The sequence below is a fragment of the Trichoderma aggressivum genome, assembly GCF_033847375.1.
Source record: "Trichoderma aggressivum f. europaeum strain CBS 100526 chromosome Unknown scaffold_007, whole genome shotgun sequence".
NCBI classification, from domain to species: domain Eukaryota; kingdom Fungi; phylum Ascomycota; class Sordariomycetes; order Hypocreales; family Hypocreaceae; genus Trichoderma; species Trichoderma aggressivum.
In genome coordinates, this window is record NW_026946373.1 from 439,964 (window position 1) to 464,788 (window position 24,825).

General features: G+C 50.6%; 8 protein-coding genes across 8 annotated transcripts; 5 read left to right on the plus strand and 3 right to left on the minus strand.

Annotated features, from left to right (window-relative positions):
- Positions 1–401: 401 nt before the first annotated feature.
- On the plus strand, positions 402–998 carry Triagg1_2693 (uncharacterized protein; the record flags this gene model as incomplete). Its single annotated transcript, XM_062896902.1, has 1 exon — positions 402–998. The coding sequence occupies one exon, from the start codon at positions 402–404 to the stop codon at positions 996–998; it is 597 nt and encodes a 198-aa protein (XP_062758310.1).
- A 1,288-nt stretch (positions 999–2,286) lies between these two features.
- Triagg1_2694 (uncharacterized protein) lies at positions 2,287–4,745 on the minus strand (the record flags this gene model as incomplete). The annotated part of the gene is made up of 2 exons (XM_062896903.1): positions 2,287–4,245; positions 4,575–4,745. 2 exons carry the CDS (start codon positions 4,743–4,745, stop codon positions 2,287–2,289), a joined length of 2,130 nt encoding a protein of 709 aa, XP_062758311.1.
- Positions 4,746–6,806: 2,061 nt separating this feature from the next.
- Positions 6,807–8,506, plus strand: Triagg1_2695 (uncharacterized protein; the record flags this gene model as incomplete). The annotated part of the gene is made up of 2 exons (XM_062896904.1): positions 6,807–7,038; positions 7,089–8,506. The coding sequence occupies 2 exons, from the start codon at positions 6,807–6,809 to the stop codon at positions 8,504–8,506; spliced, it is 1,650 nt and encodes a 549-aa protein (XP_062758312.1).
- A 1,118-nt stretch (positions 8,507–9,624) lies between these two features.
- On the plus strand, positions 9,625–10,341 carry Triagg1_2696 (uncharacterized protein; the record flags this gene model as incomplete). Its single annotated transcript, XM_062896905.1, has 3 exons — positions 9,625–9,792; positions 9,862–9,987; positions 10,039–10,341. 3 exons carry the CDS (start codon positions 9,625–9,627, stop codon positions 10,339–10,341), a joined length of 597 nt encoding a protein of 198 aa, XP_062758313.1.
- Positions 10,342–11,076: 735 nt separating this feature from the next.
- Positions 11,077–11,682, plus strand: Triagg1_2697 (uncharacterized protein; the record flags this gene model as incomplete). Its single annotated transcript, XM_062896906.1, has 3 exons — positions 11,077–11,175; positions 11,232–11,366; positions 11,434–11,682. The coding sequence occupies 3 exons, from the start codon at positions 11,077–11,079 to the stop codon at positions 11,680–11,682; spliced, it is 483 nt and encodes a 160-aa protein (XP_062758314.1).
- Positions 11,683–14,830: 3,148 nt separating this feature from the next.
- On the minus strand, positions 14,831–15,198 carry Triagg1_2698 (uncharacterized protein; the record flags this gene model as incomplete). Its single annotated transcript, XM_062896907.1, has 2 exons — positions 14,831–15,093; positions 15,150–15,198. 2 exons carry the CDS (start codon positions 15,196–15,198, stop codon positions 14,831–14,833), a joined length of 312 nt encoding a protein of 103 aa, XP_062758315.1.
- A 1,486-nt stretch (positions 15,199–16,684) lies between these two features.
- Triagg1_2699 (CAZyme family GH71) lies at positions 16,685–18,693 on the minus strand (the record flags this gene model as incomplete). The annotated part of the gene is made up of 4 exons (XM_062896910.1): positions 16,685–16,718; positions 16,768–16,918; positions 17,037–18,465; positions 18,523–18,693. 4 exons carry the CDS (start codon positions 18,691–18,693, stop codon positions 16,685–16,687), a joined length of 1,785 nt encoding a protein of 594 aa, XP_062758316.1.
- A 3,413-nt stretch (positions 18,694–22,106) lies between these two features.
- Triagg1_2700 (uncharacterized protein) lies at positions 22,107–24,131 on the plus strand (the record flags this gene model as incomplete). Its single annotated transcript, XM_062896911.1, has 1 exon — positions 22,107–24,131. The coding sequence occupies one exon, from the start codon at positions 22,107–22,109 to the stop codon at positions 24,129–24,131; it is 2,025 nt and encodes a 674-aa protein (XP_062758317.1).
- Positions 24,132–24,825: the final 694 nt, after the last annotated feature.

Consider the following 24,825-nt stretch of genomic DNA (forward strand, 5'->3'; position numbering starts at 1 on the left):
CCTGGTAGTATATCTAGAGTTAGATTCAAGACGGGATGCCTACAAGTCAGTGAACCGAGTTGACTCATCGCACAGTCCGGTTGGCAACTGTGTGGTGTCCGCCTTTGCATAAACACCCCCGAGTTAAATTAACCCAATAATACATTTACAACGACATGAACAGCACCCACCCCTCTGAATATGGGTACATGAAGATGAAATGACAATAAAATACTACAAACCAGAAAATAAATACTCTGTACTTGGCAGAATTATCCTTGCAGGTTAGTACAGTGCGCATTGGCAGTGTCCGTCACTGTTGGTTTCATCAGGATCAACTTCAGCTAAGGCTATTGACATTGGACTTGCATATACCCAATCATTCATCTCACCTTCATCAACCCCCACCAACGTGCCGCGTGATGAAGCTTACACTCGTCAATTGGCTTCGAGACAAGTTCCGCAAACGCCGCAGGCCTCCAGAGGAAGACAAACCAGAAGACAACCAAGTCGAAGATGATCTGACCAATCTGCCTCGCCTCCCTCTTGCTCCATCAAATGTCTTGACTCCATCGCCGTCCGCTGAATCTTTGTCCCTATCTTTCTCCCCTCTCTTCGGGAAGCTTCCCAGAGAGCTCCGATACGACATCCTTCTTAGAGCCTTTGGGGGCCGCTTATTGCACATGGACCTATCATATGTACACCCCGTTGCTCCTACAGAACCCGGACGCATCCTCCGTTCCCACGCCGGCATAAATACTAATGGCCGACTCGAAGTAAAATGGGATACCGCGGTACCCAAATCCTGGCAATGGTGGAGCTCCGTGTGCCATCGTGTCATGCCCAACTATGAAAAGACATGGAGCTTCATACGCATGTCTCACCCCGAAATCCCAAGGCCCGGGGACGACCGTTGCCGTTATGGGGACGCGCATTTCTGTCAAAGTTGGCCTGGAACATATCCATCCAAGTGCAAGATTGGCATCATGGGCTGGCTTTTGTCCTGCCGACAGGCGTAAGTTGAGTGCCGGTTCTCGTCATGTCCTTCTCTGACCAAAGCACGCAACTACATAGAAGGGAAAGACGTGCTTTACAGAACAAACACGATTCACATGTCAGGTCAAACACTCCTTCTAAATCTCCCTCGGCTGCTGCCACCGGAACGACTTTCTGCCATTACATCCCCTTGAGATTGTCTGCCCCCTCACGCTACACGGAGCTGAGGCTGGAGCAATCCCAGAAGTTGATCTCCTGAAGAATTATCTCTCTATATTTGCCTCGAGCTTACCAAGACTCACTCGGCTATACCTGGCCCTCAAAGCCAAAGGCTCCAACGCTCGACCTGTGGACATGCAGAGTGTGTTCAAGGTTCTCGACGAATTTGTCCTCAAGACAAACCTGGCAGAGTTTACCGTGTCGCATTCACATACGGTATTCACGCCGCTGTATAACTCTATTCGGAATGAAGTTGCCGCTCAACACTGCCAGCCATACAAGACAATCCCAGAGATGTGGCGCAACACCGATGGCAGTTATGTCCTACCAACATTGGGACCCAACACCGAACCCTATCACAAGCAGGTTGAGACGTCATGGCCAAAGCCACCTCGGGTGGGTTGTCGTACTGTCGGAGCCGATGCAGTAGGTGATGGCTATTGGATGGTTGAAGGGGAAGTCGATGATTACGCTTCATGCCGTTTTTCTACTCTACATTTATAGGATACCAGCTGTATCAACAAAGGATGTTGAGTTATCCGCGCGGCAATCGAGAATAAGACCACAAAGGACAACCAAATGCATGTACAGTATCGAACATACTGGGGCCTTAGCTGACAAGCAGGCATCACAGGAGCAAGGCATTCAACTCAAGCTTCAACACAATAGAGACTAAAGCAACCATGTCATTGATAAGTAACATCTGTCGATTATAATTTACTACTAGGTACTTCTACCGATTATACGTATGTGGTCATTATACTGCGTCTAGTAACAGGGATATGTGCTGTCCAATCTATATCAACAAAGGAAATGGCCTCGCGCGGCCCGGGTATCTCCTGACCCCATTTTACACCAAATGTCCATTCTGCCAGTCCTTCTGCCGGCTCGCTCAAAAAAGAAAACGCCATCAAAACGTCCAGTTATGCAAAACGGAAAGATAAAAATAAACTGATGCAATCCAGTCCTTGGCGTATAAATGATGCTGCCAAATCCAACCCATGCACAACCCCACGATTCGCAAACATATGAAACAAAGAAACAAAGATTATACAAGTGATTCGCTCAAAGGCGCCCGCCATCTCGCAAGCTTTAGGATAAAGAGCCATTGTCGATAGTTTCAGCCGTTGCCGCTGCTCTGGATGGGGCGCCTTTCCGTTGTTGTGATATCCAGTACTCTTGGAAGCCGGGAATCGCACCAGGTTGGTTGATGCCAGGGGCCCTATTAGGTGGTTTGGGCGGTGCTTTCTCCGCCGCCCTGGGCAGGCTTTGACTGACGGCACCCGCTCCTCCCCATGGTCGCCATCCAACCCATTTGCCAAGGCCTCCGGCACCGTTGCGAGATGTTTGCGAGGACGAAGCCGACATGTCCGACGTCGGTGTAGAGCTTCTCTTGGGTATCTGAAAGCCGGCAAAGTTATCGCGCAAGGCGGCATCGCTACGCTTCGAGTACTTGGTCGACAGTGTCGGTTGGGCAATGACGCCGGTGACGACGGCATCAGCTCCGCCGAGCGGGCGGAGGGTCATTTGGCTTGGTCGGATCTGAAGTGTGTGGATATCGAGACCGCCCGATAGCGACATGATAGATTCATGTGAAGCTATACGGCGCAGCCCAGAGCCAGGCCCGGGTATCGGTATGGCGGCGGCACTCGTAGCTTCGTTGGCATCACCTCCTTCTGGTGCCGGCTCGTCTTTGGGAGCGTCTTGTTCGGTCGCAGCGGCAGGCGGGCTAGTATGTACATCTTCGTCCTCTTCGTGAATAACGCCACTGCTAAATCTGTAAGGGTTTTGTGTTTGGACTCCGGTGGTACCGGGCTCAATGTCGATGATTGAGAGAGACTGGAAGCTGCAGGACGAGGCTGCAGAAGCACGCTTTCTATGTGAAGCGCGCCATGTAGGGGACATGGGGTCGTAGCTTGTAGTGGGCGACATGAGAGAGTCTGTCTCGGCTCCACTGTGATCGAAAATGCGGGGAGAAGTGGGAAGGGAGGAGGACATTTCCGATGGGGTGGAAAATTCGTGCCATGTTGAGGAGCCGGCCGTGATGGGTGTTGTTTCGCCGCCGGCGTGGGAGAGAACCGGGCGAGTGGGAGAGGACACCAGGCGTCGCTGGAACCCAGGGCCCGGAGAGGATGACCTGGAGATGGCCGCTGGAGGTGTAAAAATGCCGGGCAGCAAGCCCTGACGCTTCTTCTTGGGCTTCCTGGTGTCTTGCTTGGCAACGTGGTAGTGGTGGTGAATGTGGAACTCTTGCGGCTGCCTCGAGTTTTCGAACAGGGAAGGTTCCAGTTCTGCCTTGAGAGTCGAGGCAGGGCTGAAGCCGTCGGTAAGGGGTTGGTGAAACATGAGTTGCTCTCTCAACACTTGTATCTCATCGTTGGAGCTGATGAGCATCTCCCTAAGCTCGGCTATGCCTAGCTGCAGGTTTGCATTGTCCTGTAGCAGGTCCCGCACAAAGTGGCCGACGATTTTGTTCCCCTGTCGGTGTTCGGTGATTGATTTTGAAGCCGCGGCGCCCTTGAGCCGCACGGCGGCAACGTCCAGATGCTTCTCCACCTCACGTTGGCGCCCAACCTTTTCCATCATTTCATCGTGGCGCTGCCGCTCCAGAATGGCCTCCTTCTCCATGCGTTCGAGCTGATCCTGCATGTCGAGGATTCCCCGCTGTGCCTCTTTAAATCGCTGCGCATGAGAGCGAGCTTCCTCCTTGGTAGCTTTCAACTCTCCGGTGAGCTTGTCCTGCTCTTCTTCAAGTATCCTGAGGTGCTGGTCAGCCTCGGTGGCACGGGCGGCGGCGCTCTCGAGGCGGCGGATGGCTTGTTGTGACGAGAGAAGGCTTGCTTCGAGGCTTTTGATCTTGGCGTCGGAGTCGAATATTGTGGTGTTGAGTAACTCGAGCTGCTCGATGAGCTCGTTGTTCTCCTCGTCCTTGGCGGCATTGTTGGCTTCCAGCTCCTGCTTGTCCAGCTGCAGGCGATCTATGCGGGCGTTGAGTCGCTGCCTGTCCAGTTCTGCGTCGGCCATGTAGGCTTCGTGCCTGGCAAGTAGCGCCTGAAGGGCAAATGTCAGTGGAGATTCAGTCTGCTGGTAGCACAGCATGGTCGTTGGGCTGGGAGAGCATTTTGAAGGCACAGGAGGCGTACACGACCGAGGGTTTACTCGGGTCTTGGCTTCTTTGTCCGTACTGGAATGCAGTTTGAACGCGAGGTGATGAAAGGGATGGCCACAATTATTGGGCGGCGCGTGCAGACAATGGGATGAAGAGAGGAATGAAGGGAATGAAGGAAGGCCAAGCAAAGCTCTGCAAAACTCAGCACTTTGCAGAGCCATGCCAAGCGCGGCACCCGCAGACATATGCACGTCCACACACACACACATACCTTCCCTAACTGGGCAGCTGTATGCACATCCTTCTCGACGGCTTCGAGAATGGAGCAGTTCTTCTTGAGGTGGACGCAGTCTGCGCTGCCGCAGCAGCACTGCAGAGGCGGCGAGCCGGCCTCTGGCTGCGCGTAGTCGAGCACCTCCATGTCGCCAGTCGAGAGCCGCATGAATAAAGATGGTCTAGTGGTAGATGACGTAGATGTCGGCCGCAGTGCACGCAGGAAGCGCCGCTCGGTCGAGGCCTCGAAACGATAGCGATGCTTCAGCGTCAATCATGGTCTTTGGCGGTTGGCCCGGAAGACGGTTGGTGAGAGGTGAGAGTTAACGATGGCGAGGAATAGGGTCCGACATCGATCAGGATCAGGCACAGGCACAGGCACAGGCACAGGTCAGGTAAGAATAAAATAAAATGAAACCCCGCAAGCAAGGCAGAGGCGATTATTGGAGAGGCAGCCTTGTCGAAAGGAGATTTGACTCGGCCGGGTCAGGTGGAGGGAGGGAGTAGCGGTACTCGATAGGAGCGGGATCGTAGGCGCAGAGGGCGATGCAGCGAGTATTGCGACCTTGAGGGCTTCGAGCAGGGAGTCGGATGGAGGAGCAAAACAAGGCTCGAGGCGATCGGGATGGAGGCGTCGTCGATGGTTCCAGGAGATGGAGATTAATTTGCAGAGAGTTGAATGGCTGGTGGTGTGAAGCTCAGGTCCAGGCCGGCTGCAATTAGTAGACACCGCTTCCAGACACGCCGCGAGCCTCGAGTACTGGCTACCCGTCGGTGGATGCAGCGCAGCCGCCTGTGGTCGTACCGAGTACGGAGCAGAGGCGCGTCGCCTCCCTGTTCCTGAAATTAGTGGCTGGCCCGGGCGCTGCACCTGCAGTAGCTCGCTGTAGCTCTACTGTAGCTCTGCTGTAGCGCCGTGCTGAGTTCCCTACAGCTCGCCTACGGTAGTGATGGAATGGACCCCGTCCACAGCATCCGGAACCAGCAGAATTTCCATTTTCACGGCTGCATCCGCACGCCTTTTGCAGCGGTTTAGCCGCCCAAAGTTTCAAGGTGACATTAATCGATCCCTTCCATGTCTACAGAGGTCGAGTTATGGTTGGTGCTAACATTCAGCTTGGCTCGTTTCACAACGTTATGCGGCGTCCCTCACCGGATCACCCCGTTCTCGCGTGGCTAGTGTCGGGACAGGCAGGGCTGTCAAAGCGATCCAACTGCGGTGTGCCTGTCCGCGGGAGCGCGTAATGTATGGGGCAGCGTTGTATCCATTGCCAGCACAGCAGGTTTGCTGGCAAGTCTGTGTCATGGATGCCAAGGTGAGCGGGCCGAAATTACGCACTTGGTCTGACGTGTGCTCGGTGTCGTCTCGCGTGAGCGTTCATACGGCATCCCGTGGCTGTGGGAGCAAGCGAGTGATGCTGCGAGACAGGAGGCGGCAACGGTCCGTAAGACTCCATGGTTGTGTTTAGTTCATCAGAAGAAGATATAAAGAAAGTGTTGAGCGCTGAATAAAGAAGTTGTTCTCGGGGGAGTGTGTTCGTAATCAAAAGTAATGTGTTATTGTTCATCACTTACACTGCAAGTGGAGCTCACGACTCGAACATGGCCATTTCATTCTGCAGTGCGTCACATGTTATACAAACACAAATCAAGACAATTCAAAATAGGAATACCATCACATGTATAACATCACATAAACATCAACACTACCTCGACCGTCCTTTGATGCTTTTGCTACCATCTCTTGATAATTCGTTCACCTCCAGGGTAACCCACCCCATCGGCCAAACGTAGGCCCGCCCACAGCAATGACGGCACCACAATCCCTCCGCCTGAATCCATTGCGTCATCCAGCCAATCAATTCCCACATGTTGCAAAGCACAGCTCGACTCTCACCAGCTTCACATGCAGCTTCACTCCCCAAATCCGCTTACCAAGCCAAGCTTCAAGCTCCGAAGCTCTCCCTCAGGCCAGAGCTAGCCGCTCTCTTTCCTGCCCATTGTCCTCACATGATGTCTCCAGCTTCTGCTTCTCCTTCTCCGTGGTATCTCCGGACCTCACCTGCTCGCGTCATCCTTCTCTCCGTTGACTTGAGCTTCTCTTCCTATTAAACCTCCAGGCATGCTCTCGTTACCCCGCAACCCCCACCTCCGTCATCTACTCCAACCAAGCCTCCGTCGTCTGTCCTTGTCACTCCCGTCTCGCCAGTTTTCATTCACCAATCGCGCCATGGCTCAAGAGTACAAGCTCAAGGGCGTCACCTCGCTGTCACTCAAGCCCGGTCAGAAGCAGGAGGTGGAAGTTGAGGGCATTCAAGACGCCAAGGTCCTCCTTGTCGGCCTCCAGTCTGGGGGAAAGGCAGAGGTGCAGGCCATTGGTGCCAAGTGTACCCATTACGGCGCTCCGTTGGCCAAGGGCGTTTTGTCCACCACAGGACGCATCACTTGCCCCTGGCATGGAGGTAATTCTGACCATGGACCTCTCTGGAGATGGCATGCTGACGAGGAATAGCTTGTTTCAACGCAAAGACTGGCGACGTAGAAGACTCGCCTGCCCTGGATGCTCTCCCCGTCTTTCCTCTCACCGAGCATGATGGAGGATTCTACATTACCGCTGAGGAAGCCGCCATCAAAGGCTCCAGGAGGAAACCCAACTTCCAGTGCAGCGTCTCGAGTGGCTCTCAAGAGAGGGTCGTCGTTGTCGGTGGTGGCTCTGGCGCTCTCGGCGTTGTCGAGGGATTGCGTGAAAAGGGCTACAGAGGCCATCTCACCGTCATCTCAAAGGAGGGCTACCTCCCCATTGACAGGCCCAAGCTGAGCAAAGCTTTAATCACAGACGCCTCCAAGCTGGCATGGCGAGACAAGAGCTGGTTCGATAGTGGCGCCGTTGAGTGGGTTGACGGCGAGGTCAACGATGTCGACTTTTCTGGCAAGCAAGTCACAACCGCAAGCGGGAGCAAGATTCCCTACAGCAAGCTGGTTCTCGCGACTGGAGCAACTCCCAGGCTCCTGCCCCTTCAAGGCTTCAAGGAGCTCGGCAACATCTTTACACTGCGCACTGTTCACGATGCCAAGAAGATTGTCGATGCCATTGGAGAAAAGGGCAAGAAGATTGTCATCATCGGCTCCTCCTTTATTGGCATGGAAATTGCCAACGCCACTGGCGGCGACAACTCGGTGACCGTCGTGGGCATGGAAAAGGTCCCCCTGGAGCGTGTTCTCGGCGAGCAAGTCGGCGCCGGCATCCAGAAAGCCTTGGAGGGCAAAGGCATCAAGTTTTACTTGAGCGCTGGCGTCGACAAGGCCGAGCCGTCCAGCTCAGATTCCTCCAAGGTGGGTGCTGTCTATCTCAAGGACGGTACCAAGCTCGATGCGGATCTCGTCATCCTGGGAGTCGGCGTGGCCCCCGAGACGAGCTACCTCAAAAACAACAGCGCAGTCCAACTGCAAAAGGATGGATCCCTTCAGACCGACGCTCACTTTGCGGTTGCGGGACTCTCTGACGTCTACGCCATCGGAGACATTGCCTCGTACCCTTACCAAGGCCCTGGAGGCAATGGGGCTCTCGTCCGAATCGAGCACTGGAACGTTGCCCAGAACGCTGGTCGTGCCGTTGCCTCTCGCATTGTGAACCCAGCGGCAGCCAGCGAGCCTTTTATCCCAGTCTTTTGGTCGGCCCTCGGCGCCCAGCTGCGATACAGCGGCAACACGATTGCGTCTGGATGGGACGACGTCATCTTGGATGGAGATGCCGCCGCAGGAAAGTTTGTCGCCTACTACACAAAGGGCGAGACCGTCGTGGCGGTTGCGTCCCAGGGCCGCGACCCGACCGTGATGCAGGTGTCTGAGTTGTTGAGGCTTGGAAAGGCGCCGACAAAGAGCCAGCTGCAAAACGGCGTGGATGTTTTTAGCATTGACGTGGTGGCCTAGTTGCGACGTAGACAGTACATATGACGACCATGAACTAAATAACCCATACTGTTTCTGACCACTGTGAAGCTGTATTTGCCTATTCACGGTGACGAATAATGCGAGGCCATGCATGTCCAACCCCTCAAGGCTCCTTTTTGTTTGTCAATTACAGGGACTACGAATCATCTTTACGGAATTGGTGAGGTCCAGCCATAAACTTGACCATCATAGTTTGTCTATTCAGCGAATCATAGCCGAGGCTATGCAGGCTGTTACATTCCATGGGCGGTTTTGCGTGCAAAAGATTGTCTCATATTGCCTCCCTGATCGATCAAGTGGCTTGAGCTCTCAAGTACCGAATATTATCGTTTCAGGTGGAAACATCTTTGCGTAATGCTATAGACGAGACTTCAATCTCCAACTTGAAGTAACCTGATGCTTTGTGTCAAGGAGTTTGTATCTTGTTAGCATGTTGGTGTACATTGGGAGAGATGAATCTGTCGAGGTATCCATAACGACTGTTCGCTGAAGCCAATGATCCCTTCTTCACAGTGGCAAAGTACTACTTTTCATACACCCTACTCCTCCTGACTATCTTTGCCTCATCGTACGTTTACATGGTCACATGCATGTCTCGAAGCTGTTCAGTCGAGCCTCGATTGGATGTATCGACAGCATCTTAGTACACAGTACCACTCGTAAAAGAACATGATTGGACAAAAACAATATAATTGAGTGTTTCAGAGTGTCTGAAGATGGACGCTGTCTCGGTTCCACGCGGACGGCTTGAACAATCTCATTCCACAGGATGCACCCTGCAGATCAACTTGTTTGCGGCAGACGATAGGTCACCTTATCTGTTCTTGACGCAGTTGATATATTCAGTGAAACTTGAAACTGTGTTTACTGGAATGAAGAATTCGTCATCTCGGCGGTGTATCACTTAGAGGGAGCCAGCCGACTGAAGCCGTTGCTGCAGTCACAGCCTATGCCTACCTACGTATATACATGTATCCTCAGCACCTCAGGGATATACGCTGGAGGCTTCATCACTACTACAAACACCATCAATCAAAATAGCAACGACCACAACGCCGTACCGTAATATTCAAGCAGTCGACCTAAACACCGACATCATGCAGTTCATATCACTTCTTCTAGCCGCCGCCCTATCGTTGAGCCACGTGCAAGCCTTGACGGCAAAAGACGTAACCAACAGCATCTCCAACATTACTGCCCTTTCGGCCAACACGTTGGACCTGGTCAAGGGGCTTAATGCTGAGAATGTGGATGCAGATGGATTAGTATGCTTGCCTATCTATCCAACGGCATAACTGCGTACGTTTGCCTCTGTGAGCTAACTGGTCCATTAGGCAGCATTCAAGAACTTCCGCCAGATCGTCACCGCTGCCAATGAGACCACGGCAAATATATCAGTTTCGGAAAACCCTGTATTTGCCGAGAATGACCAAAAGGACATTTGCGAAACCTTTACTGCCGTGAGTTCCCATCTCCAACGCGCTACGAGTGTCTGGACTAAAGAATTACAGTTTGTCAAGACCCAGCAACATCTCCTCCAAGCGCTCGTCGGTCAAAAAGGCCTGTTATCCCCCATCCCTCTTAGCATGCCTATTGCAGCCATCTTGCGCTTCCTTAAGACGGGCGTCGACAAGCTCTCCTTTCAAGTCATCCAGCTGGTGCCGACCTGCGCAGACGAGTCTAAGAAGGAATTGGAGGGGCTTCATGAGGACTTTAATGAGACTTTGAAGGCATACCCTATTAAACTGCATCTTCCCGAAGTGGGTGGTACCTCACTTGAAGCCTTTTTTGAAGCTTCCCTTGAAGACCAGTAAAGCGCCGTGTAAAGGGTATTTGGGCCAAGTAATGGGATCTGATGGTCTGAGTATGGCTCTATAGTATCTTTAATTAGCCTGTATACCGAAGAATATTTAATGTCGTCAATGCAGTCTTTCCACATGTTAACACTTGTCTCACTTTTGCTCCCTGGTCAGCCTTCTAGCTGCGATGGACCCTGATGACGTTGGCCTGTTGCAAAGTTCCCTGAATATTGGTATGGATGAGACTAGTGAGTGAAGGGGATATTTCATGGGAATGTAAGTAAACCTAGTATAAAGGTAGATCTACAGGATGAATATGGATCTACCAGATGCCGATGGATCTACTTTATGCACAAAGAATGCCCCGCCGATCAAGATGCTTGGTGGAAGATGGACTACCTAGCCTGCTTGAATCAGTGGATTTATGCCATCAAAATTGGGAGATCAATTCCAATGAGAACGAGAAATTGGCATTGTGGTAATGTAGCATCATCGAAGGGAGCCATAGGCCGATCATACCTACGATGGGCCAGTCCAGCTGCATTCATAATCCACACTGCCAGGCCCTCGGATCTATATAAACTGGACATGACATGGCATTTTTGTCCAAAGAAAAGGCATCAACCGACAGAAAGCATCATCTCACAAACGCCTTCATATACAAGCAATCACCCAGAAGCCGCCATTATGCAGTTCAAGTGTCTCGCCCTTATGACCACCCTGTTGTCTATAAACCAGGTACAAGCCACAATGATACCAAATCCGCCAACGGACGGCATAAGTGGCATCAAAAACATCACCGAGCTGTCGTCCAACTTGCTGGGATTGGTGGGAGGTCTGAGCAAACCGGTATGCCCCCCCCGTTGAATCACCCAAACGAGTAATTTGACTGACTTGCGATTTAGCACGCGGCTGATGATTTCACCATCATCGTTGACCATTTGAACGACATTGTCACGGATATTGGCAATGAAGTTGCAGCACTCGGCGCTCCCTTTGCCATTAGTGACCAGCAAGGCCTCTGCGATTCCTTCAGTGGCGTAAGTACTTCATCCTCCAGCATCTGTCGCACCATGAATATATCTAATACGAATTGCATCGTTGCAGTTTGTCAACGTCACTCAAGAGCTTTTTGGCGTGATCCTGGAAAAAGAGCCCCTCCTGTCCGAGGTGAACGTGAGCTCCGATGCTGGAAGTTTCCCCAATATCCTGCGCGCCTTGACGATTCGCGTCTTTCAGCTTGGATCTAAAATCATCACGCTGGCGCCGAGCTGCGCGGATGAACCCAAGAAGGAACTGGTGGATTTCGTCGGGGCGGCTAACCAGACGATTTCATCGTTTCAGCTCGGCGGTTAAGGCAAAAGGCGAACATGCTCATCTGGACTCTGTAGAAAGATGATGCCAACCCTGCATCTTGAATAGCTACATGTAGCCAGATACAGAAGATAAATACTTGGAATTGTTAACCTGCGGTCTTGTGACTTAGTATCTACTGCCTACTCGTCTAAGGTAGTAGGTAGTTGGAGGAGGTGGACGGATCAAGTAATTGCTGTCCCTGACTCTGACTGTGAATGAGTGAGTATTGAATTCAAGATATTTAGATCGGTGGGAACCAGCCAACGTACAAGTACAGCTACAGGTACAGTACTACCTGGTACCCACAGACAGGTACCGGACGGCAGCCGGCTGTTTGACCGCCTTGTGGCCTGAATTTCCACGACAGGTGCAAACGAGCCAGATCGGATTTTCTTTCTCTTTTATCTTCTCTTTTCTACGAACTTCTGTTCTTTTCCACTTTGATGTGATCTCTACTACAGCCACCACGAATATATTTTATATAAGCAACACCATCATTCTCACTGAGTCCTCCATATTCTATTCTAACAGCCCCTTAATTCAATCTTAATCATCAAAATCATCGTTATAATCGTTAAGATTACTAACTATACACTACCTTATACAGTCGTGTTGCTACTTTACATAGACACACCCGCACACACACACAAACACATATATAATCTCTCTTTCTCCATTTCTCCCTCTCCGTCTGTCTCTGTCTCTCCCTCTAAGTAAGGTTACCACGTACTTAACTAATAGTGAGTCTTACTAATTAGGTTGCTAAAGATATTTTCTTTTATTGGTTTTTTTTTTTTAAAAAAAAAATATTATTATATAAGTAACACGCAGCCATATTTCTACTGTCTATGCTTAACATACACAGTCTAGTACTAACACCTATGTATTAGGAAAGCACCTAATAAAAGCAGAACTATAGCCATAGAGAAGGAGGAGAAAGTTTACTCTATCTACTTTATTTACTTTATTTACTTTATTTACTTTATTTACTTTATCTACTTTATTTACTTTATTTACTTTATTTACTTTATTTACTTTATCTACTTTATTTACTTTATTTACTTTATTTACTTTATTTACTTTATTTACTCTATCTACTCTATCTACTCTATCTACTCTATCTACTCTATTTACTCTATCTACTCTATCTACTCTATCTACTCTGTCTACTCTATCTACTCTATTTACTCTATCTACTCTATCTACTCTATCTACTCTGTCTACTCTGTCTACTCTGTCTACTCTATCTACTCTATCTACTCTGTCTACTCTGTCTACTCTGTCTACTCTGTCTACTCTGTCTACTCTGTCTACTCTGTCTACTCTGTCTACTCTGTCTACTCTGTCTAATATACTAAGTTCTGCCACTGGCACTATAATTAGAGGTAACCCAGGGGGGGAGAAAAAGGAGGTATAACAAGGGAGGGATTATCAGGCACCCCCGTTAAACTAACGGGCGCCTCGTCTATGGCTTTACTGTGGCAAAGCTCCGACCGCGGCCGCTATTTACAGCTCAACCCATCAGCGCCGGTAGCCATAGAGTTATTACTTGTATTCTAAAGTAATACACAAGGTGCATTGGATGAACATGTTTGAGGTGTCACAGTATCATCGCTCTAGTTGCTGATATCCTAACAATAATGTTAAATATCGAGACAAGATGCTACCACTTTGTCCGTTGCTTCTTACCATTACACACCCAGTCAGTCTCTCGTGAATAGATTGAAGGGAGGATTAATCATGGCCGTCTCAACCACGCCGTCGCGGCCCTGAGCTTGTTTCCTGCCGTGTTGATTCCGATCTTATGCAGGTAGGTATTCCACCTGTTGAGTTGTCACGTGGGTCTGTGTGACCACTCTTTAGTTAAGCCTACTTTCTATTTGCTGCTGTTTGTAGTGTTTTTCCCTTTTTTATTATAGATTATCAGCATAGTAGAACAGAGAGTTTTGCACCTTTTCAGCTTGTCAGCTTGATACCACCATCCGCCGATTCGGCCAACGCCCCTCTCCTAGTCATCCCTTTCCACCCCAGCAGCTTTCATCGCCCTGTAGAAATGTTCTTCTTCGCTTGCGGTCAAGCTACCCCCAGGCCCGCTGCCAGCGATCCAGTAGTAATCAGGGCCTATGCGAAAACGAAAGACATCACCACTGCCTTCTGAGTATATAGAGTTAGTATTAGTATGTCAGAACAGAAATGGTAAAAGGGGGCACAGAGGAAAAAGGAATTACCTCCGAGGTGGTAATAGAGGATATTAGTAGGGTCGCGATGAGTTTTGCTTTGCTGAATGTGCTCTTGAGTCTGCGTCTGCTCCTGATTCAGAGTCGTTCCCGATGACTGCTCTTGTGCTGCGGCCATCTGCCTGTTAGATTCCTTGTTAAGAAGAGAATGGAAAGGGATAGAATATTACACACAGAGACGGAGCACCCGTTGGCGTCGTGCTTCTTCGTTGGTAGGCATTTTGCTCTACCTCTTAAAATCAGGCCGAGTGCTTGTCGAGTTTAATTAAGGGAGCGAATTGGTTTGCAGCGGCACACGGGGTTGTTTTGGGGAGAGCGAACACAGCAAAGGAAAGGGCGGCACGTTGTACCCTGCTTACAGTACTAAGTCAGAGACGCAAACAAGGCTTGGTAGGTACCTTCAAGTGAACGTAAAGTAATGTACCAACCATCTAGGTAGGTACCTTACCTAGTAGTTCTTCCTCTCTGAGTCGTAGAATCAATCACAAAAGACAAAGAGAAGGACTTAGTGGCCTCTGAATTGGGACAGGAAAGCAATCGATTTTAAATTAGAAAAAAAGAAAAAAATTCCCCCAAGTAAGCCCGAAAAAAAACCGTCGAAAAAAACTTCGAAAAAAAACAGAAAAATTTTCTCAAACAAAAAAAAGAAGAAAAAAACCCCGCCTCCAGAGCAAATTGGTTAAAAAAAAGAGCAAGAACAAGAACAAACATAAAAAAAAGAATTAAAAAAAACAACCTTAAAGATAAGGTTAGTGTTGAAATAAGGGGCAACGACCTAGTAGTTGTACCGGTACTCACGTAGGTAGGCAGGGGGTCAGTCCACTAGCTACGTATAAGTAGGAGGTCTTTAGTCGCCACTAGATAGGAAGAATCTATGGCTAATTGACATACTTTTCATCGGTTAGAAAAAATTACACCGGGATATTGAAATCAATATCCAGGTCGTCCTGGTCCACGACCGACATTGCCGGCCCCTCTTCTCCTTCGTCTTCTTCTTCTTGGTCTTGGGCTTCTTCTTCTTCTTCTTCCTCCTCCTCCTCCTCCTCCTGCTCTTGGGCCATGGGCCCAGCCAGCGCGGGGGCTAGTGCAGCGGCAGCGGGAGCGGCAGCAGCAGCGGGAGCGGCAGCAGCAGCGGGAGCGGGAGCCGGGGCCGGGGCCGGGGCCGGTTTGCAACCTTGATCTTGTGTTTTGGCGCCATCTCACTGTAGGACAGGGTCATTCTGAAAATACCTTGTGCCTCCAAGCCTCTTTTGTATGACTCAGGACTTCTCTTTGGCATCTCGTTTTGTTACGCTTCAAAACATTGGCGGTGATGCTGGTGGTGATGGAGGACTTCTGGTTTGCGCGGCCGTATGTTGACACAGATCAGCGGTGTCAATTATGGGATATTTGTACTAATAACAGACTTGACAGATGGCACCGGTGGTTACGGTGCTGTTGGGAAGAGGTTTTGAAGAAGAGTATATTCTCTGTTGCCCCTTTGCGATGGATCCCGAAGTTCTGCTTATTTCTTCAAGAACTCGGCAATCGTCTCCACGGACCCATCAGCATTCCCATATCTTCTACTCCTCCATCAGTGACCGCTTGTAGTTGCTTGATGGGGCTTCTTTTTGAGTCAAGCTTCCTTGAGGACGCGCTACCAGCAACCTCGTAGGTCTTCCGGCTGGCTCGAAAGCGATTGTCTTGTAAACACACACTCTGAACTTAATCAGTCTAAGAGCAGTCTTAGTGATTATAGACTACCAGGAATTCGAGAAGGGCCCTATCGGTATGACCAAAAATGGATTTGGTCAGCTTGATTTGACGTCGTTCTTCATCTCGCTCGTATTGTACTATTCAACAGCCTTCTAAGCAGGTGCTCAACGAAGCGCTTTTTGAACCAGACCCGAACGCCTTTCGTCTTCGACCTATTCTATAAAGCTGAGAGATCTTCAGGTATGGTATAAGATGGATTCTGATTCAAAGATGCATGGAATGAGATAACAGAGGTATGGAAGCTCTGGTATGATGATGACTGAAGTAAATAGTAATGGTGAAGATATTACAGTAGGGAGACATTTTGAGCAGAGCAATGATGTTGTAGGTGCTTGATGCTGGTCATAATGGTGAAAATCGTGGAAGATCTTCAAGGGCCGCTCGAGAACTTAAAAAACGAGGAAAATGCCGCGCCGCCCAACAAGTAGACTTCTTCCAAGACAAACCCATTTGTCTAATATGGCTAATACTCCCGCGAGAATTGAACATTAAATGAACACAAATGATTTAGCGAATGCAGACACCGACCCTTTTCAGATTCTCAACACAATGATGAAGCTCATTCGGAGCAGTAGCAGCTATAAAAATGGTCATAGAGTAAGGAGTGTTGAGAATTAGAACTACGACTCATATGACTGAAGTATATATTATAAGTGGTATAGCATAGCAGAGATTGCAAAGCTTCTGTATAAAAAAATGATATCGGTATGATGATGAAATGCATGTCTTAGTAGTCTTCTAGAAAATAGACTTTATACTTATTCAAGGCATAGCATGATACAGAGATCAAAGCGGGAAAATATATATTACGCCTTAGGTTCGTGTATACACCAAGTTTAACAGCATAGTTGCTTTATACAATAACATTAGATACATTATCAAAATATACATTTACATTTATTCTATATACAGATATTATGTCTACCACAATAGTAAACTATTCTAGCTTACACTATCTAGTGTTTCGCCAAGGTACATAGCTTTCCGCAAATAGCTTTACTTCAGGACATCTAGCAGTACTGGCAAGCTCCCTCGGGACAATATCTAGAAGACAGTTAGCTAAGATCTTGCCAAATAACGGGAACAGATATACTCGCCCCTTTGAACAAGTGAATGAGCACAATCCCTTATATTGGTCGGACTCTCCTGCGAGAGGGCAGCCATCACGGCCGTCGCCTGATGGAGGAGTTCCGGCGGGTCCGAAGCTTGTGCAAGTGCAAGGTCCGACGGGGCAGTATCCGAAGCTATCAGAGAGGTTAGCAGGTTATTAAACCAGTGGAATGAGAGCAAACTACCTGCAAGAAAAGCTGCAGAGCCCAGCCAGATTGCCAGACTGGCCGGCAGCGTTGGTTCCGCCGTTACAGTTGGTGGGATCAGAAGTAGGGGCGCTGCTGGTGCGAGAAGCGGGAGGAGGGTTGTTGCTGGTGGGGTTGGCGGGAGGGCTGGCTGGGCCTGAAGGGTTGGTGCCCAGAGAAGGACGGGGCTGGCAGGTGGTGACACGGAGACCACTGGTCAGGGAAGTGAGGCCATCACCGCTGAGAGGGTCGGAGGGTCCAGCAGGGAGCGTACCGACGAAGGGGTTGAAGTTGTAGATACCGCAGGCGCAGACGTTGGTGATGTCCATCAGAGAGGTTCCAGACAGGATGTTCTGGCCGCTGCGGTTGACAACGAAGCTCTGCTTGCCGAGGCCGGCGGGGACAGTGAAGATGTTGGCACCGGCAGGGGCGTTGAAGGACTGGGAGTTGCCACCAGAGGTGACGCTCAAGGTAGCGGGAGACTTGAGCAGAGTGACAACGTAGACATTGTCGTCCATGGTCTGGTAGCCGTTGGGGAGACCCTCAAAGTAGTTGCCGCTGTCGTTGTTGGCGCTTCGGCCGGCGGTGGTGTCGGTGGCGTCGCAGTTGAGGGTCTTGAGGTTACGGCGGTACCAGTAGACAACCTTTTCGTCCTGGATGTGGTTGGCGACATTGGTGTCTCCGGCCTTGTAGGCGGCAATGAAGGGAGTGGACAGGTCGAGGAAGCCGTCGTGGGGCATGTCGTTGGTCCACTTGGAGTTGCCGTCGTCTCCGTGCTTGGAGCTCAGGGGTCCAACGTAGTGAGACTCACCGTAGTCGTTCCAGGTGATGATCTCAACCATGGGGAAACCCTGCTGGATGACTTGCTGCCATCGGTTGAACAGGAGGGCGCCACCAGGGAAGACAAAGTTCTTGCTGTAGGTGACCTCGGGGCCGTAGTGAGTGGAGAACCAGGGAGAGATGGGAGCAAGATATGTCTTGCCGCCGAGCCAGCTCTGGTAGGTGGCATCACCCTGAGCAACAGTCACGTTGGCACCGGGAGTGGGGGCCTTGTTGTTACCGTTACTGTCCCAGCCCATCCAGTTGAAGGCACCGTCGATGTTGGCGTTGGAAGACTGGCCGGGGTGGAAGTTGGGGACGAAGAAGACGTTGGTGCCAGCAGCAGAGCGGACGGCGTTGACGTCGAGGCCATCGCCGGCAAAGGAAGAAGCGAAAACACGACCGCTGACTTGGAGCTGGGCGGGTTGGTTGGCGTACTGCGCAATCAACTGACCAACACGGGTAGCATCGCTGCCGGGGTGGTACCAGTTGAAGTCGAAGGAGATGAAGACCTTCATGCCGTTGTTGGCGGCAGACTGGTAGGCGTAGTTGAGCTGGGTGACGGTGTAGTCGTCAGTGCCGATATTGAGGGCAAAGGCGTCGATACCGGCAGCCTTGGCCCGCTGCATGTCGCTGTCATAGTCGGAAGCGCTTCCACGGTCACCGACAATGCCAATCTAGACATTGAAATTATTAGCCCTTGTACTGCCTCGTCAAGCACATCTCTTACTAACCATGAAGTGGCAAAAGACCAGGCGGTTACCGGCAGCAGCACGCTCCTCCAGAGATCGGACCTGGAGGTTGGAGGTGGAAACAGCGGCGGCACTGCTGAGAGAAGACAGAGCTGCGGCAGCAGCAAGGGCGCCGAGGCCGAGTTGGCGGAGGGTGCCAGCAATCGACAACATTGTGAATGTGTCGAAGAGGTTGGCTTGAGATGTGATTGACCCGGTTGGCGTGAGGAGCTCTCTTGAAACCAAAGGGCTTCGCCCAAGGCCTTTATATACTCGTATCTGTCTCGGGCCCCTTCCAACGATCCATGACGGCTGCGGACGAGGATCCGGTGGGGAGCGGGACTGTCAGCTCTACAGTAGGTACTCGTATGCCGCCTGCCCGGCTCTCACGAGTGAGGCTTCTTTCTCAGCGATAGTCAGAGCAATAGTCCACCCCCCCGAACTTGCGAGGTTGAAACATGCCATTGAGATCGGTCCGAAGCGAAGTTGAGGAGGAATTGCCAGGGTGTAGACAGCCATCCCCTATGGACGTCCCTCAACAGCTCTAGCGTGGTAACAATGAAACCCACACAGCCGACCAGGCTAACCGGAAACCATATACTCGTCAACGAGACGCCTCGCATAGTTGCTGGAAACGTACAAGGCCTGGTAGGATTTAGATTCCGGTGCTTTGGGCTTCATCTATCGGTCAGGGCGAACCCGCTGATTTTGAGTAAACAAGTAATACTACGGAACGCTCATCTCATCGTGGAATGGCTTACACTCGAGATGGATCCTACTGTAGCAGCACCACTCGGTATAGTACCACCAAAGTCATAAATCTAGGGTACTCCCTACACATGCGAATACCCGGAGCCGTTTTCCCATTTTCCATGCCCATCTTGGACATCACCAGCTCACGGGGCCGTTGTGGATCAAAGCCTGGTTGGTTGCCGGTTTCAACATCTCGCTCTTACTCCCTATTCAGACAAGAACGATCAGAGATTCGGCAGCCAGAGAATCGCGACTCGGGCGGTCAAAATCAAACCGAGAATCCCGAGTCAGACTAGAGTTGCAGTTGTCAGCCGCACCAGCCCTGTCTGTTACTCAAGGAGAGATAAAATTCGCTTCCTCTTCCAATAGAGAGTTGAGCCATCCACACAATGCGCTCCTACGGGACTCAGCGGTGGTAAATGCTACTGTAAAATGTCAGGGACAGACAAAAAGTCACCCATCCAGGGACCTTAAATTAGCGAGGGGGGGGGCAAATTCCCACAATTCGTCGACCTTTCAAGCTAGACCTGGTTGGTTTTACCACTAATAGGATACGCCAATCTAGGAACCACAGTTGCCAAGTGATTCGTTGAAGCGGAGGAAAAGCAGAGGCAGGGGCAGGCCACGGAGTCCGGAGTTGAGGAGTTGAGCACGTTCCGAAGCAGTTGCACGGGATGCCGGCAAAATCGTCGCTCCTATCCCAGTCATCGGCGGTGGCCCGGATCGACGAGCTTCGAGTCCGTGAGCTCAAAAGATGTTCGAACAAGGGGAATCAGCACAGCTGATCCCCCACCTGTTTCCTTGCCCGCAAGTATTGCTACGGTAGCCTGGATCCTCGGCCGCATTTCTCAAAGCAATGGAGCTCCTGCGGCGTGAACATGCCGCCATGCGGCCATGCTCACGAAAGCAACCCATGGACCCCAAGAGTGTGATTTGTCTCTGCCTGAGATGGCTCTCTCGAGTGCCTCGTGCTGTAAGCTTAAATTGCGATTACTACTTTGATGAATACGAAGAGCATCCTCGTGCTACGCTTGTTTCTCCGCAATTCTCACATTCTGGGGTAATAATGCCGAATCGTGAGATTGGTACATGTTGCTTCATAACTACTACAGGTATTCGGCGTGTATGATGTGTTCCGAAAAGCGAGTTGACAGCAGCTTTGAAGCGATGATCCATAACCCGTAGCCAACCATTGCAGCTCTGACAGCCACGACCACTTCAAGCTCAGGTGCTACCCTGATGGTGTGAAGCGTCAGACGCGTCCATCCTACCGGAAAATTAGCCCTGAAGCGCGAGAGGCTGACTATGCACAAGCAATGCCGCTTGCCGGGCGTTTTGCATATCACTTGCTGTATCTTGTCTAGCATACGAAGCTGTCCTTAGACTATTCGGTGCCAGCTAAGATGCCGGTTTTGGTGATAATCCTCATGCCGGCGGGATGGCGCTGCCACGTTGTATTGGACCATGCAGGCCTGCATAATAAGCTCAGGTCACTGGGAGCTTAGCATAGGAAAATATTAGACATGCGTCTTATACATGCGGAGCGTCGGTACCCAGAATGTGTCTGCCTAATCCATCAGCCGTTCAGGAGACAATTGAAATCCAGAATCGTTCACTCTTCAACTGATAATCGTACTGTTCGAATAGACTTTACGAGCTTTATCTCGATGCAGAAAGCCGGAAAATATTGCCTCGCAAAGCTAGAGGCCGAACAAGGGCATCATCGTATTAACGGGCAAAAATCTTCTTCGCAAACGACGTAATTGAATCTGCAGTAGGGTAGGGGGTTCTCGCAAACGGGAAATCTTGCGATGCAAAATCCCATGGTCAGCCGCTAGAGGCTGCTCCATCCATGCTTACAACGCCCCCTAGGCATTCCCGCAACGGCACGATTCGGCAGTTCGATGCTGGTCACAATACTACACGTACAAGATACTCATTATGCTTAAGTGGAAATCTCCTTGATCATGAATGTTCATGAAGAGTCATATCTTCATAGCCGTAACCGCAGAGACTCTGCTGGACTTGGTTCTCTCCGGATACATTTGCGGATAGTCACTGTTCCTACTACAGCAGACTTACGCGCGCGGGATGGAAACGACGCGCCTACAAAAGCGCATTCACATGTTATTCTCAGGTCTAGCCATGGTCATACGTGCACCTTTCCAAAGACAGAAGGACCTTAATTCGTATCCATGGCTGCCATCAGCAAAATAAGCTGTGTATCCGTCCGGCAAACCAAAAACTCGTCGCGGTTTGCATCTCTGTAGGTCATGCCGTGAAACGCATAAGCAGGATTGGCCAATCACTGCAAAACGGATACGTTCACGAGCGTCTTTTCGCTCAAGCTCCGGAATGGCCTATGGTAATCCTTTTTCCGTGCCTAGTTTAGTCCCCCTTAATATGGAATAATCGTTCACTCAGCCCCCCTGCAACATCACAAGCGCGCTCACATACGAGTAGAGGGCGTCAGCAGAAGCAGCCTTTTCTGCACTAGGTACGCGATTAGTACTATTCGCCCAGGACTTTGCACCTCGGCGTTTAAAACTCCTCGCAAGTCGATATCGCCTGTACGGAGTAGAGCGCTCGCATAAACCCGGTCAAGAGTCAACGCCTCCCTCCATGCGGAATTCCGGAGCAGTGCTCGGCGCGTTGTCAGACGCCCTTCTTCGACACCCGACAGTAAAAGGCAACTCGGGAAAGAAAAAAGAAAACCCCTTTGCCCCTCCATTTGCCCTTTTCGAAAGACTTTTTCCTTTGCAGTCTCTCCCCCCTGTCACCGGAAAGATTGACTCTCATTGGGCGTCAAAGTCCGGATACAGACATCAGAAACCATGCTCGATTTGTTCAAGTCGTTGCTCCCGAAGAAAGAACGGCAGTGGTGCGGTGCCTGTCTCTTTGAGCTCAATCCGACGGCCAAATCACTCTCATCCGACATAGGCGGCCGGTACGAGTACGCGTTTGCAGAGAGCGACGACCACGAGTTTAGCTATGCAGATTTAATCAAGTCCTCCAAGCGCGGCTGTGATCGGTGCAAGGCTCTCGCCTCGGCATTTGAAAGCTTTGGCGTCGCCGGCTTCGAAGTGGCAAGGTTGGAGCCACACCTAAACTCACCGGGGAGTCCACTTCTGGAGATTTCAAGTGCCGATGGTACCAGCCAAGTCTTTGAGATTTGTAGTAGCGAGACGCCGTTGGACAGGCCGGTGTTTTTCGCGGATGATCCCTCACCGCACGTCGTGCTATGCCGAGGCCACAAGCTCTCACGCACCACCGGAGACAACGAGGCTCTCGATCAGGCAGCAGAGTGGCTAACGGAATGTCGGACTTCTCATGGCGGGTGTCAAGTCGGCGACCCGGAGTTTGTGCCTAATCGGTTACTCTATCTGGGAGACGGCCGGGCTGATAGTAATACTCTCGAGCTCGTCGAGAAGCCGGCTGCTGTACCCTACGCGGCTCTGAGCCATAGGTGGACAGAAGAAACGCCGTCCAAGTCCCTCTTGACGTCTAATCTTCTGGATCGAAAGCAGCATGGTATGCCTGTAGCAAATTTACCTCGGATGATGCAGGATGTCGTACTTGTGCTACGTCGACTAGGCATCGAGTACATATGGATTGATTGCTTGTGCATCATTCAAGATGACAAGGACGACTGGAAACGAGAGGCAGCGCTTATGGCCTCCATCTATACGAATGCTGAACTTACCGTGGCGGCTTCGTGGTGCGACCGGCCCGATCAAAGTCTCTTTCGAGATCACAGCACGCCCCAGGAAATATGCGTAGATGTCGCCCAAATCGATGGCCAGTCCATCTTTATACGTCGTAGGAAGCATCACTTCACCTGGCTCGGCATCGAATCCAGCGCTGATACCATGGCTGCCGAGAATCCAGACTTTGAATGGCCGCTCTTGAACCGAGGCTGGGTGTATCAGGAGCAGATGTTGTCACGCCGGATGCTTCACTTTACGCAAAACGAGCTCATCTGGGAATGCTTTGAGGAGACTCGGTGCGAATGCGGGTGGTATGACAACAATACGCGCATCTCGGGCGCTCAAGACTGGTACAAGCAATCTCCCGCATCGAAAGCATGGTCCCAGGTAATTAAAGGCTATGCTAAGCGTCCGCTTACGGTCATGAGCGATAGACTTCCAGCTTTGGCAGGGATTGGTAAGGCGATTGCATCAGCAAAAGATTACGACGCAACAGAGTATCTCTGTGGGTTCTGGGAGAAGGAGCTTGAACAGACGTTCTTCTGGTATCTCAGCGAGCCGCCCCTTCATCCACGGCCTGATATGCGTATGCCAACATGGTCATGGGCATCCGTGTCTGGAGGTGTAGAGTGCTGGCAAGTCTCTCTAGAAGGCGTTGAGTTCTTGGGAAGCGACGTGCAGTACTCTGGTGATCCTCTTTTAGGTGATGTGGTGAGCGGAATGATGTTGCTCTCCGGACACGTTGCTTCCGGCGTTGTATACCACGGCCAAGAATGGACAAGCATCTTGGAGTCACAGAAAGATAACTCGGGTACGTCCAGCATTTTGACCGACAGCAGAGCTACGGAAGATTATGGGTTGCAGATTGGCGGGCAGTTTGCCACTTTTACTCCGGACTACAAGTTAGACATACCCGGGAGAGGATTTGTTCCCTCTGGCTCACAAGTTCTTTGTTTACTCTTTGGCCGAACAACTTGTTCCGAATGGGACGAGTCGGAGGAGAGCGCTGAGACTGTTACGACGCACCTTCTCATCCTGCGATGCGTTGATGGAGCGCCTCTCCGATACGAAAGGATAGGAGTAAACGCAACGTGTTTCGAGCTGGACGTGTTTATGAGTCAATCTGAGAGGCAGCAACTGACCCTAGTGTAAGGACAGATTGGCATATGCAGATAATGAGTGACTCTAAGGTTAAAATCGTGCCAAGCCTCTAGTGTTTAATATACAATGCAGTGATACCGTGGAAGGATCCTTGAAAGATCTGTCGTCTGCCTAATCTGATTAGATGGTTCTCTATTGGAAGTTGAACAAGCCTGAGGCGAGGCAGACTCTGCTTCCTTGCGGCCTTGTGGGCTGTTATAGTTACGAGATGAAATTCCTGCTCGGAATACTGTGTTGCCGTTAAACTTGTTTGAAGTTGTTAGCACCACTTGACAAGGGCTTGAGAGGAAAAGACTCCGTCACTCCGGACAGGTTTGATGTATTGTTCTGTTGTGAATGATTTACGAGTCAAATTGTTGCTGCATGGTATAAAAGAATAATCTTTGATCTACTAGGGTAGCAAACTGCTAGTTTCTAAAGACTACTACTATAGCTACTTCATTCTTGCTACACCATCGCCGCCTCTTCTTAGAACGAACATGTGTCATTGTCGTCATTAAATTGGGGACACGAGATGCTGTATAGCTGATTTGGGGTACTGCTTGGCAAATCCATATCTCGAGGCTGCAGGATTCCCGCTCTCTTGTGGCTACGTGTTACGGAGAATGAGAATAGAGATCTGTAGGCAACAACGGAAATCCCACCAGACTGCCCATGAAACTCCGTTCCCTGCAATGCGGCCGCT